Source organism: Odocoileus virginianus, chromosome 5, assembly GCF_023699985.2.
Source record: "Odocoileus virginianus isolate 20LAN1187 ecotype Illinois chromosome 5, Ovbor_1.2, whole genome shotgun sequence".
In the NCBI taxonomy this organism is placed as follows: domain Eukaryota; kingdom Metazoa; phylum Chordata; class Mammalia; order Artiodactyla; family Cervidae; genus Odocoileus; species Odocoileus virginianus.
Genome location: NC_069678.1, coordinates 9,198,788 through 9,215,112, shown reverse-complemented (window position 1 = coordinate 9,215,112; position 16,325 = coordinate 9,198,788). Strand labels below are relative to the sequence as shown.

The window sequence follows — 16,325 nt, the reverse complement described above, 5'->3', positions numbered from 1 at the left end:
AGGGATCAAACCTGAGGCTCCTTCATTGACAAGTGGATTCTTTACTACTAAGATACCTGGAAAGCCCTTGTTCCCTTTACCATCCATCTGGCCAATCATCTACTTACTTGACTCAGAACACATAACAAGTTGTCCATATCCGTATTGAGAAGTGACTGTCAGAACTGAATGAAAAGCTAGAGAAACCATCTGACAATGGCCAACTGAAGGACACCACCACTTATTTTGTTCTAGTTAATTTACTTTTCTTAATGCATCCTGAAATAGCATTACCTTTTGGGCTACTACATCACACCACCACTGCCACAATACCCCTTCTTTTACTCATGGCTTCTACCCTGTACTTGCAAAGTTGAATTTAGAACCAAAGTCAGAATTTTACTTTTAATTCAGTAAGATTCAATTTTATTAGATTTGAGCTACTTACGTGATATGCTAAAATCTCCTTGGATCTTCAGTCTCTCCTAAAAATACTTGACATCTTCTACATTTTCTTTTCTTTTTCTGTTTTTTGACTGTACCACATAGCATGGGGGATATTAATTCTGAAACCAAGGATCAAATCATGCCCCCTGCAATGGAAGCACAGAATCTTAACCACTGCACCACCAGGGAAGTCCCTCTGCCCAAATTTTCATCCAGGTTACTGATAAGAATATAATGATCATAACATGGTCAAGAAAACAGTCCTGGAGCCAACTACTAGGATTGTCCTCTATGTGGATAAGAAATGGTAAGATTTGTGTCCTCTGATCATTAAAACATTGCAGCCTAGATTGCCCCAGCATTGCCACTCTCTGACTCCACTTTTCTCAGCTCACTCACTTCTGCCCCTGCAACGATTTCCACCATTAAGGTCACCCAGGACATAGGATACTTTGAAAGAAACTACCGTTTCAAGTGCCAAAAATATAAAAATGTCTTTTTAAAAAGGAGAAAAGTTCACTCCTAGAGTAATGTGGTGTACGGGAAATAATGTGGAAGTTGGAGTCAAAATGACCTAGAATTGAATCCTGGTTCTGTAACTTACACGCTGGGTAATCTTCTCCCTATCACAATCAGTTCCCTCATCTCAAAATTAGGGATGATAATAATGACCTCACAGGATTGTTTCTGAAGATTAGAAGAAATATATACAAAATCCTAGCACATTCTTGGCACATACTGAATGGACATACAGTATAGATTATAACTATTATTATCCTGGTGAGAGACAGACAGTAGCTCCTGGCACAAAAACATAAACCTAAGAAGAAAAGAGAAGAAAATGAAGATCTATGTTCTGTGGATGTTAACTACTAATGTTTCACAAAAGGAAAGAAAATGAGGGCATTAAACAAAGATTTTAAAGCTCGGACATACGCATACCTCACCAACTCTAAACAAGATCATCTCCTCACCCCACCCCCCAACCCCTGCCAAACATCGCACCCATACATTTATTTGATCATATCTCAGGAACTGTTACAGGGTCCAAGAATACAAAAGATGATTCAAGACCCAGTCAATACCAGAATGAGAAGAAATGCAAAATAGGGCACTGGGCACTACAGATACATAAGTAATTAAAGTATCATCAGTGCTATAAGGGAGATTAATATAGAGTATATGAGAGGACAGTGATTTACCTGGAGATGTAAGGTGAGGCTTTATGAAGGAGCTGGTGATTCTGGAGAGGCTTAAAGAATGAAAAGAAGCTAAGGTTGAGGGACTCCCCAGTAGTAAAGACAGCATATAGAGATTCTGAATAGTAGTAGACTATTAAAAGGTTATGCAAGGAATATGGATCAGTATAGAGTGACTTTCCCATAAAATGCAGGTGATAAGAGAAGTAGCTAAAAGGATACAGATTCTTTACTACTGTGAAGGGGCTTATATGTCCGGTAAAGAAATTTGGAATTCTCCAGGCAAGTAGGAGAAAGAGTAAAGTATAAGAGAAAAATGATAAGAGTAAAAGATGAATCAAGAAGGCTAACAGTGGAAGGGTTGGTTATAACACTTTTTACTAATGTCCAGTCAAAAGATGGTGAGGCCTAGAACTGAGATTGCCACACTAGAGATAAAGGTCTGCATAATAGACCTTCATATAGAAGTGACACATCATGACATGACATGAGGGCTAAAGAGAGAGAGAAATGGAAAATGACTCTGTGGGGCTTTAGACACTCAGCACATAGAGATGTCAGGTAAGTTCTCTCAGGATTAAAAGGTGGAATTTATTAATAAAAAGGGACCTGTGGTAGGTGATTGTAACATTGGCATGTAACATGGGCCATGATCCCAGACTTCAGAACCCAGCAAGCTCCTCCAGGCTACCATCTCCTTGCTCTTCTGGTGAAGGAAGGAAATAAAAGGGAATACATTTCACCTTGTCTACCTGTTCCTAAGCAAGGTGGAGATCTGGATGTACATGTGGTCTCATCCTCCTCAACCTGGAAGATGGCATATTTTGGTACAAGGCATGATAATTAATTCAGTTTGAATAGTATGGACTGAGATACAGGGGGACATCCAAATGGAAATGTAATCTGTTCAATATACAGTCTGGGAATAAAGAGAGAGGCCAAGGATAGGCATCTCCTGTATATTTATGAGGTCAATGAGAAAAGCCACAGCTTATTCCACAGGAAGAGTAGGTAGAACATGTCTCTGATACCCCAATTAACAACCTTGAAAATAAGACTAATGATTCTTATCCAATAAGTTCATGCCACCTCCTAGTGATCACTGCTTCTAATTCAAGAGCCCACTTTCTTGTTCTCTTTTGAAAAATCAAAATTAAATTTGCCTATCTTCTCTGGATTCATTACACTTTGTAGAAGATCAACATTCATCATGGCAAATTCTCTCAGGATTCAGAGATGGAATTTATTAATAAAAAAGGGACCTGTAAGTAGATGCATGTAACATTGGCTTAAATATAAGCCAAATTTAATTTTTTCAAAAATGTATACTCTACTACTCCTCTAGAGACAAGGATAAGGAAGCACACTTATCAGTAGATATTTATCAAGCATCTACCATTCAAAGTGGGGGTAATAACAACAACAACAAAACCCAGAAGGTGTGGACCCTGCACACAAAGAACCTATGCTAGCCAAAGGGAATCTTCCATGAAATCTACAGTATGCACGGGAATGATGTAAACCTAAATTGTAACTTGGTAAAACAAGTACAGATGAATAAGTGAGCAAGTTGGGAAGTAAACAGGTCACTAGAGAAACAGAGGTGGAGATATGGGTGGATCTGAGTTTGGTTAGGAATGAATCAGACCATCCTACAGAGGACGGCTCCTCCCTGGATGGACCTACTATAAAAAGGCCATGATCCCAGATTTCAGTACCCAGCAAGCTCCTCCAGGCTACAATCTCCTTGCTCTTCTGGTGAAGGAAGGAAGTAAGTAAGAGGGACTAAATCTCACCTTGTTTACTTGTTCTTAAGCAAGGTGGAGATCTGGTTGTACATGTGGTCTCAGGCCAAAAGTTCTGGATGTTTGGGGTCCTTTATTTTTAGTCGTTATGTTACTAAAAGTTTATTTTGACACAGAAGGAAAATGAGGGCGTAAATTTGCTTTCCACCTGGCTACTTTCTTAATATTGTTTGTTTATCTATTTACCCATTCACTGAACAAATATGTATGAACTACCTTCTATTTGCCATATGCTACTCTTGGCTGATTATGCGGCAATGAACAACATAAACTTAGCAGCAGAAGACATTCAGTCAACAAGAAATGAATAAAAATTCAAACAGTGATAAGAACAATGAAGAAAATAAGACAGTGATACAGTAAAGTAATAGGATGGTACTTGAGATTGAAGGGTTAGGAAAGGACTGTTTGGGGAATTATCTTTTGAGCAGAGATATTAATGACTGAAGAAAGGCAAACAAAAGGATTCTAAAGCAGTAGTAAACCCTTTAAAGGACATAAAGATGCTTAGGTGCCTAGAGCATGTTTAACACGAGGAACAGTGGTATATAGTGAGTCACAGAACTAGACAGGCCATGTAAAGAGGGGCACGGTAGAGTTTGTACATTATTTGAAGTCGATGAGAAGCCACTGGAGAGTATTAAGCAGGAAGAGTAACAAGATCACTCTGAGCTGCTATATGGAAAATAGGATCATAGGTAATGGTGGGAGAAAGGAGATGGACTGCAGTTTAGATGAGAGATGATGGGGTCATTTGTTCAAACACAAGTCTAGAAGCTACGCATGTCTCCATTCTCTGCTTTACACTACACTGATTATTCTCTCTGATCAGCCAACTCTGACTGTAAAACATGCCAGTCCATCTGTCCTCCTATCCACACTACCATCTTAATATAGGCTATCCCTTCATTCCACCTCTATTATATGAAAATACCACAAATTATTTATTCATTTTTATTGATAGATATTTGGGTTGTTTTCCTTTGGGGAGATATTATAAATAATGGAGCTATGAACATTTTTGTTCATGATTTTTGGTTACAAATGTGTATATATTTCCATTGAGGATATTCCTAGGAGTAAATTGCTGGTCTTAGGTATTATCAAACAATTCTTGAAAGTATTTCTGCCAGCTTATGCTCCTTCTAGGAGTGTATGAAACACCCAGTTTCTCCATATCTTCCCCAATAGGTGGAATTAGTATTCTTTTTTTCTTTTTGTCTTTTTAGTCATTTTGGTGGGGGTGTTGTAGTCTCACACTGTTAATTTTAACTTGTAGCTCCCTGACAATTAACAAAATTGAGAACCTTTTGTGTTTATTAGACATTTGTATATCCTATTTTGCAAAGCTCTCATACCATCTAACCATTTTGCTATGGGGCCATCCATATTTCTTGTATTGATTTAGAGTAGTTATTATATATTCAGGACAGAGCCCTTTATTGGTTAAATGTTGCATATATTCTTTCACTCAATGGCTTTCCTTCTCTTCTTAAGAGTCTTTGAATAAACAGACATTCCTATTTTTAATGCACTCCAATTTATCAATTTTGTTCTTTATCATTAATATGTTTTAAGTTCTCTTTAAGAAGTATGTCTCTACCCCAAGTTCTTGAAAATATTCTCCTATGTTATTTCCTTCACCTTTCTTTAAAGACTATGTTAGACTTGGAGGCAAATAATCACTCTCTTTTAAAAAATATTCATTTATTTGTTTGGCTGTGCCGGGTCTTAGTTGCAGCACATGGGGTCTTTGATCTTTGTTGTGGCATGTGGGATCTTTTAGTTGCAGCACGTGGGATCCAGTTCCCTGACCAGAACTGAACCTGTGCCCCCTGCATTGGGAGTGTGGAGTCTTAGCCACTGAAGTTCAGTCCCCTTTATCTTTCACATGTAAAATCCACCTGAGAAGAAATTCATTTTTCCATATGGGAATTCAATTAACCCAGCACCATTTATTCAAAAGACCATACTTTCCCTGCCAACTCTCATAACAACCTTTTTCATAAATTAAATGTGCATAATGATATATAAGATATTTCACTTACCTATTTGTTTAATGTTGCATCAGTGTCATGCTGTCTTCTTTTATAATACACTTAACATCCAATATGTCCACAAAGTTGGTCTTCAGTGTTGTTCTGGCTAATCCTGGACCCCCACATTTTAATATAAATTTCAGACACTGCCTTACCAATGAAACAGATCACCAGCCCAGGCTGGATGCATGAGACAAGTGCTTGGGCCTGGTGCACTGGGAAAACCCAGAGGAATCGGGTAGAAAGGGAGGTGGGAGTGGGGATCAGGATGGGGAATACATGTAAATCCATGGCTGATTCACGTCAATGTATGACAAAAACCACTACAATATTATAAAGTAATTAGCCTCCAACTAATAAAAATAAATGAAAAAATTTTTTTAAAAAGAAAAAAAATTTTCAGATTCTGAATGAAATTTTATTGCACGTAAAAATGAGTTTGGGGAGATCTAACATCTTGACAACATTGACACTTTCAACACACAAACAAGGCACAATCTTCCATTTATCCATATCTTTTTAAATTAGTCTCAATAATGCTTATAATTTTCTGAGTTCATATATTTCATATCTTTTGTTAGATTTCAGTTCAGTGCAGTCGCTCCGTTGTGTCTGACTCTTTGCAATGCCATGGACTGCAGCACACCAGGCCTCCCTGTCCATCACCAACTCCCAGAGTTTACTCAAACTCATGTCCATTGTGTCAATGATGCCATCCATGTCATCCTCTGTCATCCCCTTCTCCTCCCACCTTCCATCTTTCCCAGCACCAGGGTCTTTTAAATGAATCAGTTCTTTGCATCAGGTGGCCAAAGTATTGGAGTTTCAGCTTCAGTTCTTTGCATCAGGTGGCCAAAGTATTGGAGTTTCAGCTTCAGCATCAGTCCTTCCAATGAGCACCCAGGACTGATTTCCTTTAGGATGGACAGGTTGGATCTCCTTGCAGTCCAAGGGACTCTCAAGACTCTTCTCCAACACCACAGTTCAAAAGCATCAATTCCTCGACGCTCAGCTTTCTTTATGGTCCAACTCTCACATCCATACATGACTACTGGAAAAACCACAGCTTTGACTAGACGGACCTTTGTTGGCAAAGTAATATTTCTGCTTTTTAATATGCTTTCTAGGTTGGTCATAACTTTTCTTCCAAGGAGTAAGCGTCTTTTAATTTCATGGCTGCAGTCACCATCTGCAGTGATTTTGGAGTGCAAAAAGATAGTCTGTCACTGTTTCCATTGTTTCCCCATCTATTTGCCATGAAGTGATGGGACCAGATGCCATGTTCTTAGTTTTTCTCATGTTGAATTTTAAGCCAAATTTTTCACTCTCCTCTTTCACTTTCATTAAGAGGCTCTTCAATTCTTCTTCACTTTCTTCCATAAGGGTGGTGTCATCTGCATATCTGAGGTTATTGATATTTCTCCTGGCAATCTTGATTCCAGCTTGTGCTTCATCCAGTCCAGCATTTTCTCATGATGTACTCTGCATATAAGTTAAATAAGCAGGGCAACAATATACAGCCTTGACGTACTCCCTTCCCAATTTGGAACCAATCTGTTTGTTCCATGTCCAGTTCTAAATGTTGTTTCTTGATCTGCATACAGATTTCTCAGGAGGCAGGTCAGGTGGTCTAGCATCCCCATCTCTTGAAGAATTTTCCACAGTTTCTTGTGATCCACACAGTCAAAGGCTTTGGCATAGTCAATAAAGCAGAAGTAGATGTTTTTTCTGGAACTCTCTTGCTTTTTCAATGATCTAACAGATGTTGGCAATTTGATCTCTGGTTCCTCTGCCTTTTCTAAATCCAGCTTGAACATCTGGAAGTTCTGGGTTCATGTACTATTGAAGCCTGGCTTGGAGAAGTTTAAGCATTACTTTGCTAGTGTGTGAGATGAGTGCAATTGTCTGGTAGTTTGAGCATTCTTTGGCATTGACTTTCTTTGAGATTAAACCTTTGTTAGTTTTAACTTCTAGCAATTCCCTGACTTTTTATACACTTTTGTAAATAGCATCATTCCTTATTTAAATTTCTGTTTCTTGGTTTTGTATAGAAATACAAATGAATTTTGTATATTTATCTTGTATCCAGCAACATTGTTAATTTTATTTATTCTAGTAGCTTATACATTTTTTTTAAATTTCAACATATGGAAGCCACATCATTCTTCAGTAACGGCAGTTTTCTTACTTCATTTTCAATTATTCTGTTTTTCATTCTTTGTCTTAATTTTTGCTCTACCTAGGAACTTCAAAACAATGTTGCATATATTAGCAGGTGTACTGATCTCATCCAAAAACTGAGCAAGAAAAGTTTTCAGCATGTAACCATTAAGTATGCTGTTTACTATAGTACCATCAAGGTGAAAGTGAAAGTGAAAATCGTTCGGTCCTATCCGACTCTTTCTGACCCCATGGACTATGGTCCATGGAATTCTCCAGGCCAGAATACTGAAGAGGGTAGCCTTCCCTTTCTCCAGTGGATCTTTCCAACACAGGAATCCAACCAGGGTCTCCTGCATTGCAGGTGGATTCTTTACCAACTGAGCTATCAGGGAAGCCCTAATTGTACCATCGTAAGTACAATTCATATTTATAAATAAAAATTAATGTTGGACTTTTTTATGGACAAGAACATATTTTTATTATAATTACTTCCTTATAATGCATTTTATTCATTCACTGCCAGAATTTTCAGATTCTATTGGAATGAGAAAAATTGAGCCAGGAATATGCTAAGCTTTAATTTGCATGTCCATTGTAGGGGTTTTATCAAATGTTTTTTCCATCTATTAAGAGGTTCAAAAAAGCTGTTTTCCCAGTATTTTATCAGTTCTCATATATTAAAACAAACATGATCTTTGGAGTGAAACTTTCTTAAGTATAATGCATATTCTTTTTGTACAATACTAGATTCAGTTTAATATTTTCTTTCAGATTTTTGCATCTATATTCATAAAGGAAATTCTCCTCAAAACTTTGTTTCTTGTAATATCCTTGTCAGGTTATGGGTACTGAGGTTATGTTGGATTCATAAAATCAGTATTCTCCTTTTTTAATTTCCCTGAAACAATCTGTGGTATTAGAGTTATTTATTTCTTACACATTAAACAAAATTCACTAGTAAAGCCAGCTGATTTGTAGTCACCCCTTCCCTCAATATGGAATACTTCCTGTTGTTTACATTTGCATAGGAAGCATTTTTCTAGAAATATGTCCACTTCATTTAAATTTTCAAAATTTTTCTATAAAGTTTATAATATGCACTTATCTTTCTAGTACCTGTAAAATCTAAGACAATATCCCCTTTTATTTTCCTGATATTGATTACCTATGCCTTTCTCCTCTTTTCTTATTTATTCAGAGTTTCTCAGTTTTATCAATTTTTCAAATATCTTGGCTTTTTGATTCTCTAAATTTGTTTCCTATTTCATTAATATCAGTTTTTATCTTTATTATACTTTCTTTGGACTGAATTTGTTGTTCTTCTCCAAACTTCGTAACATATATGGTTAGGTTATTGATTTTTCAGCCTTTCTTTTCTAATATATGTAATAAAACTATAAATTTTTCATTAGGTATGGAGTGACTGTATCCTACAAGTTTTGCTATTTCATATTTTTCTCATTTGTATTTAGCTCAAAATATTTTCTAATTTACACTGCAATGTATTCTATGACCTATTTGTTATTTAGAAGTTACTGCTTAATTTCCAAACATTTGTGGAGATTTTTGTATGTTTCTTTCTATCATTGAAATCTAGCTTCATTCCACTGTGGTACAAAACAAATTATGCATGATTTTAATCCTTTAAAATTTGTTGAAATTTTCTTTATGATAAGCATATAGTAAATTTTCAGAAGTCTCATATTCATTTCAGTAGGAAGTGTATGTTGTATTTGTTAGATACAGTGTTCAATATATATTAGTTACTGTCTTATGAATTTTGTGGAACTCTTCTATAGCCTTATAATATTTTTGTTTACTTGTTCTATCAGTTGCTGAGAGAAGTATGTTACCTACTATAATTATAGATTTGTCAATTTGTCCTTATAATTCTGTCATTTTTTTGTTGTACATATTATGAGGCTATGTTATTAAGTACATATCAATTTGAATTGTTATATCTTCCTCATGAACTAGCCATTTATTGTTATGAAATATCTTCTAGTTATACTTTTGTCTTAAAGTCTACTCTACAGATGTTAATATAGCAAAAACAATAGCTCTCCTTTAACATTTGAATAACATCTTTTTCCAACATATATCAGACTTAAGTGTGTCTCCTATAGATAGTATGTACTTTTTTTCCCATCTAGTCTGACAATCTTTGTTTCTAAGTTACAGTATTTAGTCCATTCTTATTCAGTATCATTACTGCTTAAATCTATTTGGTTTAAATCCACCATATTACTACTTGGTTTCTAATACCCTACCTGTTTTACATTTCTTTTTCTCTTTTCTAACTTTTTTGGATGAATTACATATTTGTCAGTTAATTTTTGTCATATCAGCTTTTTAATTACATATCCTTTTACTGGTCTTTTCATGCTTACCTTAGACATTACAACACAACACCTACCCTTGGACTTATTAGAGTATATTATTAAAAAAAATACTTTAACACTGCTAGTACTTTACTCCAACAATCCAAGTATCCTATAGTACCTGAACTCTATTTACCCTTTCCAACCTTATTTATGATAGTTATGCATTATCATGAATTGTGAAAGATATTATTATTGCTGTTTTTTCCATCACTATTCATTTAGATTTTCCCTATACTTACACTTTTGACTTTTTCTTCATTCTTTCCTACCTCTCTGTGCTTCTGACTAGGATCATTCTTTAATATTTCTTTTAGAGTAAATCTTATGGTGTAAGGTAAATCTGCTTTGTTTGCTTGAAAATATCCTTACTTAAGCTTTCTTCTTCATCTATACTTTCAGTGGGTATAGAATTCTAGGGTAGAACTTACTTTCCTACAGGAAGATAAGAAAAACATTTCACTGTCTCCTGGCTTCCATTATTTCTTTTGAAAAGTCAGTAATTGGTTTTTTGAAGATAATATGCTTTTTCTCTGGCTGGTTTTAAGATTTCCTCATTGTCTTAAGTGTTCAGACATTTTTTATTATGTGTCTAGGTATTGTTTTCTTTTATATATCTGCTTGGAGTTGATAATATGTCTTGAATCTGTGGCTTGATATCTTCCACCAGTTTTTAATAATTGCAGTTATTTAACTCCCCAAATTACTGTAGTTCCCTTCCAATCTGAATGTAAGCTTCAACAAATTGTCACAGTTTTGATAGTGTTATGATACCTACACACACACACATAAACACCAACTTTCCAGTTGTTCTTAAAAGAATCTTACTCTGAAAGAACCCTAATTAGTGATTCTACAAATTGATCCTTTAAAAACTGAATCAGATTGCTCTGTTTCCAAAAAAAAAAAAAAATCATTTAGTGACTTCCCATCGCACCTACAATAAAAAGCACAAATGTTACCCTATTTAGAAGATAATCATTTTCTAACCCCTGTCTGTAAATCTGACTTTAAGTTGTATTACTCCTGATTTGTTCTGGAATTGGTATTTTTTCTATATCATTAACCTTCCAAGTTGACTCCCACATTCAGATCCCTGAACTGTTCCTTTTACCTAAAATTCTTCAACTAATCAACAAGGTTAGTTCCTTCTTATTTTTCTATTTTAAGCTCAAATATCTTTTTTAACACAAAATCTCCTCTGATCAATCTAAAGCACATCCCTCAAAACAATTCTATATATTAATAGCACCATTCTTATTTTAACGGTATGCATATCACTTCTCAATGTCTAATTTCTCCATTCATTTGTTTATTGTCTTCAGAAGAATAGGTACTTCATTCATCTTGTTTATTATTATATCCCCAGAGCATAAAATATTAGCTAATCCTGTAGTAGGTGTTGAATATTTGTTAAATAAATTAAGGTATGAATGAGTGAGTGTAGAAATCAAAGAAAGGTAAGGTCATGCTTGGAGGTATCAGTCTGGAAGTAAATTAGATAGTATCTGAAGTCAAGAGGTCCAATGAGATTTCAGTGAATAGATATATTTTAAAAGAGAAGGTCAAGGACATAAGCCATGGGGATTTTCCAACGTTTTGAAATGAAGCAAAAGATGAGAGATTAGTAAAGAATATTGAGAAAGAGCAGCTGATAGATTAGAGGTATATAAGGAGAATGCACTGTTAAGATCCAAGAAACAAACAACCAAAACTTCCATGAAAAAGGGAATGAGCAATTCCACACCCCTAAGCCGGTGAGTAAGATGAGGAAGACGAACAACTGACCACTGTATTTAGCAATATAGACCATAGGTTATTTAACACAAATCAGTTTCAAGTTTGGAGACAAAAAATTGAGAGAACTGATTTTAAATGAGTGGTAAACATAAAATGAGGGGAAGCACAGAAAACTCTTTGAAGACTCTTTGCTGAGAAAGTAAACCATTCACTAGGAGAACTGGATGGAGTGGAACATCTTGGTGGTGGGGGAAATATTGTTCAAGGCCAAAGCAGAAATATTTGATAGGTACTTAGACATACATATGTCAAGCTTAGAGGAGACTTTATGGCTGAATATATAAATTTCAGAGTTGTCAACCTATACATAGGATTTAAAGTTACACAGCCAGTTGAGACCCCTCCACTCTGCCCAAGGGAGGATAAAATACAGAAAAGGAACTAAGGACTCAATCTCAGGCACATCAACATTAGAGCCTGTAATAGGAGACCAAGAAAAATAGGCAATGAGGTCAAAAGAAAAAACTAAAGAGAATGGGGTCTCTGAAGGAGGATGTAACGACCTGCATCAAATGCTGCTGATACATGAAGCATATGTGAAATGAAAATGGATAGTTGGACATAGTAAGATAAAGGGCATCTTTTAAATCATCATGAGAGCTTCAGTGGATTTTTGAGACAGAAAGATAACCTGAATAAAAGAAAATAGAAAGTGAAGAAAAAATACAGGTATATCTTGTGATGGGTTTCGGTATAGTAGAGAAAAGATAAATGGTGCATAAAGGGAGATGTAGGATGAGGGAGGGGATTTAAATAAGAGACATTTCAGCATGAACACATGCTGTAGTGAATGTTTCAGAAAAAAAAAAAGAAATTGATAAGGTAGGAGAAAAAGTGAATAACTACTAACTACAAAAGCAAATTGTTTGAATAGGCAAGAGAGAGTGAGATCCTGTGCCAAAATAAAGGACAGAAGGACAATTTATCCACAAAACAGTAGTGAAGGTTAAAGTATGTGGATACAAATTCAATAGGCTGGATGAACAGATGCTGGAAAAACGAAATTCTTTCCTAATAGAGAGCAAGTTTTCAGTGAAAGAAAATTCAATGTCATCTTCTGAGATAAAGGAAAGGAAGAATCTATTGCAGCTTTTGCCAAAGGTCTGTGAGAATATCTAAATTCCAATGTGAAAGGCACCAATACTATACACTAATGCATATATATGGAATTTAGAAAGATGGTAACAATAACCCTATATGTGAGACAGCAAAAGAGACACAGATGTATGGAACAGTCTTTTGGACTCTGTGGGAGAAGGTGAGGGTGGGATGATCTGAGAGAATAGCATTGAAGCATGTATATTATCATATGTGAAACAGATCGCCAGTCCAGGTTCGATGCAGGAGGCAGGGTGCTCAGGGCTGGTGCACTGGGATGACCCTGAGGGATGAGATGGGGAGGGAGGATCAGGATGGGGAACATACGTAAACCCATGGCTGATTCATGTCAATGTATGGCAAAAACCACTGCAGTGTTGTAAAGGAATTAGCCCCCAGTTAAAATAAATAAATTAAAAAAAATAAAGCTATTGAGTAAAAAAGCAAAAAAGAAAAGTGAGTTTTGAGAGATATTTTGATATTTTATGACTTATGAATTCTAGGCACGCAAATAAAAGAGTAGTTTGATGTGAAAAAAAAAGAGATCAAGGCTAAAATGTTGGCAGTCCAGTCAAACTCTGTGTTGATATTCATCATGTAGATAATGGATAGAAGTTTTTCATGGCCATCTTCCATTTTTAAAGCTGGACTACCTAGGAAAAGATTTAGGTTTATAAATGTGAAAATTTATTATAATAATTGATATGACCTACAAAATAAAAGAAATAAATGTACATTTTAACTTCTTTCTAGGTTCACCTATAGTTCCAAAATATGTCGACTCTCCTGGAAAACATCAATGGCATCATCAAAATATTTCACAAATATTCAAAAACAGATAAGGAGACTGACACATTGAGTGAAAAAGAGCTGAAGGAACTTCTGGAATTGGAGTTTCGGCCCATCTTGAAGGTAAAAGTTATTTGCCAGATAAAATGGTATATCATTTTTGTTCTGCACCAAAAAATGTCAAAATATTACTGTGAAATCTTTATGAGCTGTTTCTCTTAGAATAGGAACAAACATAATTTTATTTCAAAACAGATAAAATTTGTTCAGCTCTTTATACCTCTAGATCTATTACACACACACATTGTCTATGGAAAAACATAAATATTTAGTTAAAAAGAAGTAAACAAAAGTTAACTTATCATAATATTCCCTCTAATTTCAAGAATGTAAAGAGGGTATGTCTAAAAGATAATTCCTTTGAGAAAATTCATAAAATGCTGACATTTGAAGAATTAAAAGAAGAACATGTCCCATCAAATTTTTTGTGTCACCACACTAGCATTTAAGATTTAAGTCTTTTAGGACAGTACAGACATCTCTTTACTAAGTCAAGATAAAACAAACGTTATTAAAGAAAACATTAGGTTCTACTTTTATATAGCAAGAATTCACATTTCCAAAGTTCACTTTAATTATTTAATCTTCCACGTCAGTCACTCTCATGTACTCTCCCTGTCTTCCCTGTTTACAGAATCCTGATGACCCAGACACCACTGAAGTTTTCATGCATATCCTCGATGTAGATCACAACAAGAAAATAGACTTTACAGAGTTTTTTCTGATGGTATTCAAATTGGCTCAAGCATATTATGATTATACTCAAAGACACAATTTAGAGACAGCAGGACAAAAACAGAAAAAGTATACATACCACTATGAAGATGAAGAAGATGATACAGAAGAAGACAAGGAAGAAACAAAAAGAAAGCACAGTCACTCAAGAAGAAGTGATGGAAAGAATCAAGATAGATCAAAGAGCCCAAGAGGAAGAGGAAAAAAAAGACATGGGTCTAAATCTGGAAGTAAACAAAGAGGAGGTGACTCACCTACCTCTGGACACAGACATGGATGTAGCAAAAAACATCATGAGTCAAGAAGGGAAAAGAAAAGGAGATCAAGCTCTACTGAACTAAAAGAAAGAAGGCACATGTCAAGTGTCAGCCCAACCAGGAGATATGAAGAAAAAGAAGAAGAATGTGGTTATGAAAATAAAGGTAAAGGAAGAGCAAAATGCATAGGATCAGAGTATGATGACTCGTATCAAGTTTGCGAAGACCAAGTGACCACGAATTTTCAATCCAGTCACAATACAAACTATGGGTCAAACATCACTAAGGGCAGAGACACAGAAGAACATTCACGAGATACAGGTAGTAAATCCGTGATCACACATGGAAGATCAGGGTCCAGTTCAAGGAATGAAAATGACTCTATCTTGACTCATACAGGAGATAGTTCTACCCACTCAGAATCCCAAAAAGAGACGCACAGTGAATCTGTCCATGGAAGGTCAAAAAACACTGGGCAAAGACAGGGGAGCCACCATGAGCAGTCAAGGGACAGCTCCAGACACTCTGAAACTCAACATGCACAAACCTCCACTGGATCCGGAAGCAGTAGACACAGTCAATCCAGTGTTAGTCAGGCCAGTGACAGCGAAGGACGTTCAGAAGACTCAGGTAGACAGTCTGTGACAACTCATGGAAGGCCTGGATCCAGCTCAAGAAACCAACATGGATCTGCCCATGGACAGGCTAGAGACAGTTCTAGGCACTCAGAGTCCCACCAAAGGAGCCACAGTGATACTGTTCACGAAGGTCAGGATCCAGCACTGGACAAAGGGAGGGGAGCCACCATGACCAGTCAAGAGACAGCTCCAGACATGCTGGAACCAGTCATGGACAAACCTCCACTATATCCGGAAGCAGTAGGCACAGACAATCCAGTGTTAGTCAGGCCAGTGACAGTGAGGGCCATGCAAGAGATTCCGGTAGGCATTCTGAGACAACTCATGGAAGGTCTGGTTCCAGCTCAAGGAACCAACATGGATCTGTCCATGGACAGACAGGAGACAGTTCTAGGCACTCAGAGTCCCACCAAGGGAGCCACAGTGAATCTGTCCACCAAAGGTCTGGATCCAGCACGGGGCAAAGACAGGGGAGCCACCATGAGCAGTCAAGAGACAGCTCCAGACACGCTGGGACCAGTCATGGACAAACCTCCACTGGATCCGGAAGCAGTAGACACAGGCAATCCAGTGTTAGTCAGGCCACTGACAGCGAAGGACATTCAGAAGACTCAGGTAGACAGTCCGTGACAACTCAAGGAAGGCCTGGTTCTAGCTCAAGAAACCAACATGGATCCTGCCATGGACAGCGGAGACAGTTCTAGCACTCAGAGTCCCACCAAGGAGCCACAGTGATACTGTTCACGGAAGGTCAGGATCCAGCACGGACAAAGAGAGGGGAGCCACCATGAGCAGTCAAGAGACAGCTCCAGACACCTGGAACCACATGGACAAACCTCACTAGACGATTCAAAAGACATTTGATCGGCACAGGCTGAACTTAGAGCAGGACACGAAAAGAACCACTGATAAGGAGTCAGATGACATGCAAGAGC

At 36.7% G+C, this 16,325-nt stretch overlaps 1 protein-coding gene and 1 long non-coding RNA gene across 3 annotated transcripts in view; one reads left to right on the top strand and one right to left on the bottom strand.

The window, feature by feature from the left end:
- The first annotated feature begins 3,349 nt into the window (after positions 1-3,349).
- On the top strand, positions 3,350-16,044 carry LOC110145759 (filaggrin). 2 transcript variants are annotated; one of them, XM_020906201.2, is made up of 3 exons: positions 3,350-3,396; positions 13,665-13,823; positions 14,395-16,044. In XM_020906201.2, the coding sequence occupies exons 2-3, from the start codon at positions 13,686-13,688 to the stop codon at positions 16,018-16,020; spliced, it is 1,764 nt and encodes a 587-aa protein (XP_020761860.2). In that variant the 5' UTR covers positions 3,350-3,396; positions 13,665-13,685; the 3' UTR covers positions 16,021-16,044. The 2 variants fall into 2 exon arrangements, with proteins under 2 accessions (XP_020761860.2, XP_070323457.1); XM_070467356.1 differs by lacking the exon at positions 3,350-3,396 and having other exon boundaries at positions 13,554-13,823.
- The window catches only part of LOC139035131 (uncharacterized), a 132,471-nt gene continuing 129,796 nt past the window's right edge, over positions 13,651-16,325 (bottom strand). The window contains exon 3 of the long non-coding RNA XR_011487655.1: positions 13,651-13,697. This is a non-coding gene — a long non-coding RNA (uncharacterized lncRNA). The remainder of the gene's footprint in view (positions 13,698-16,325) is intronic.

Coding starts and splice junctions, on each gene's coding strand:
- LOC110145759 (XM_020906201.2), top strand. CDS start 13,686: ATGTCGACTCTCCTGGAAAACATCAATGGCATCATCAAAATATTTCAC. Junction 13,824..14,394: donor AGTTTCGGCCCATCTTGAAG/GTAAAAGTTATT, acceptor CCCTGTTTACAG/AATCCTGATGACCCAGACAC.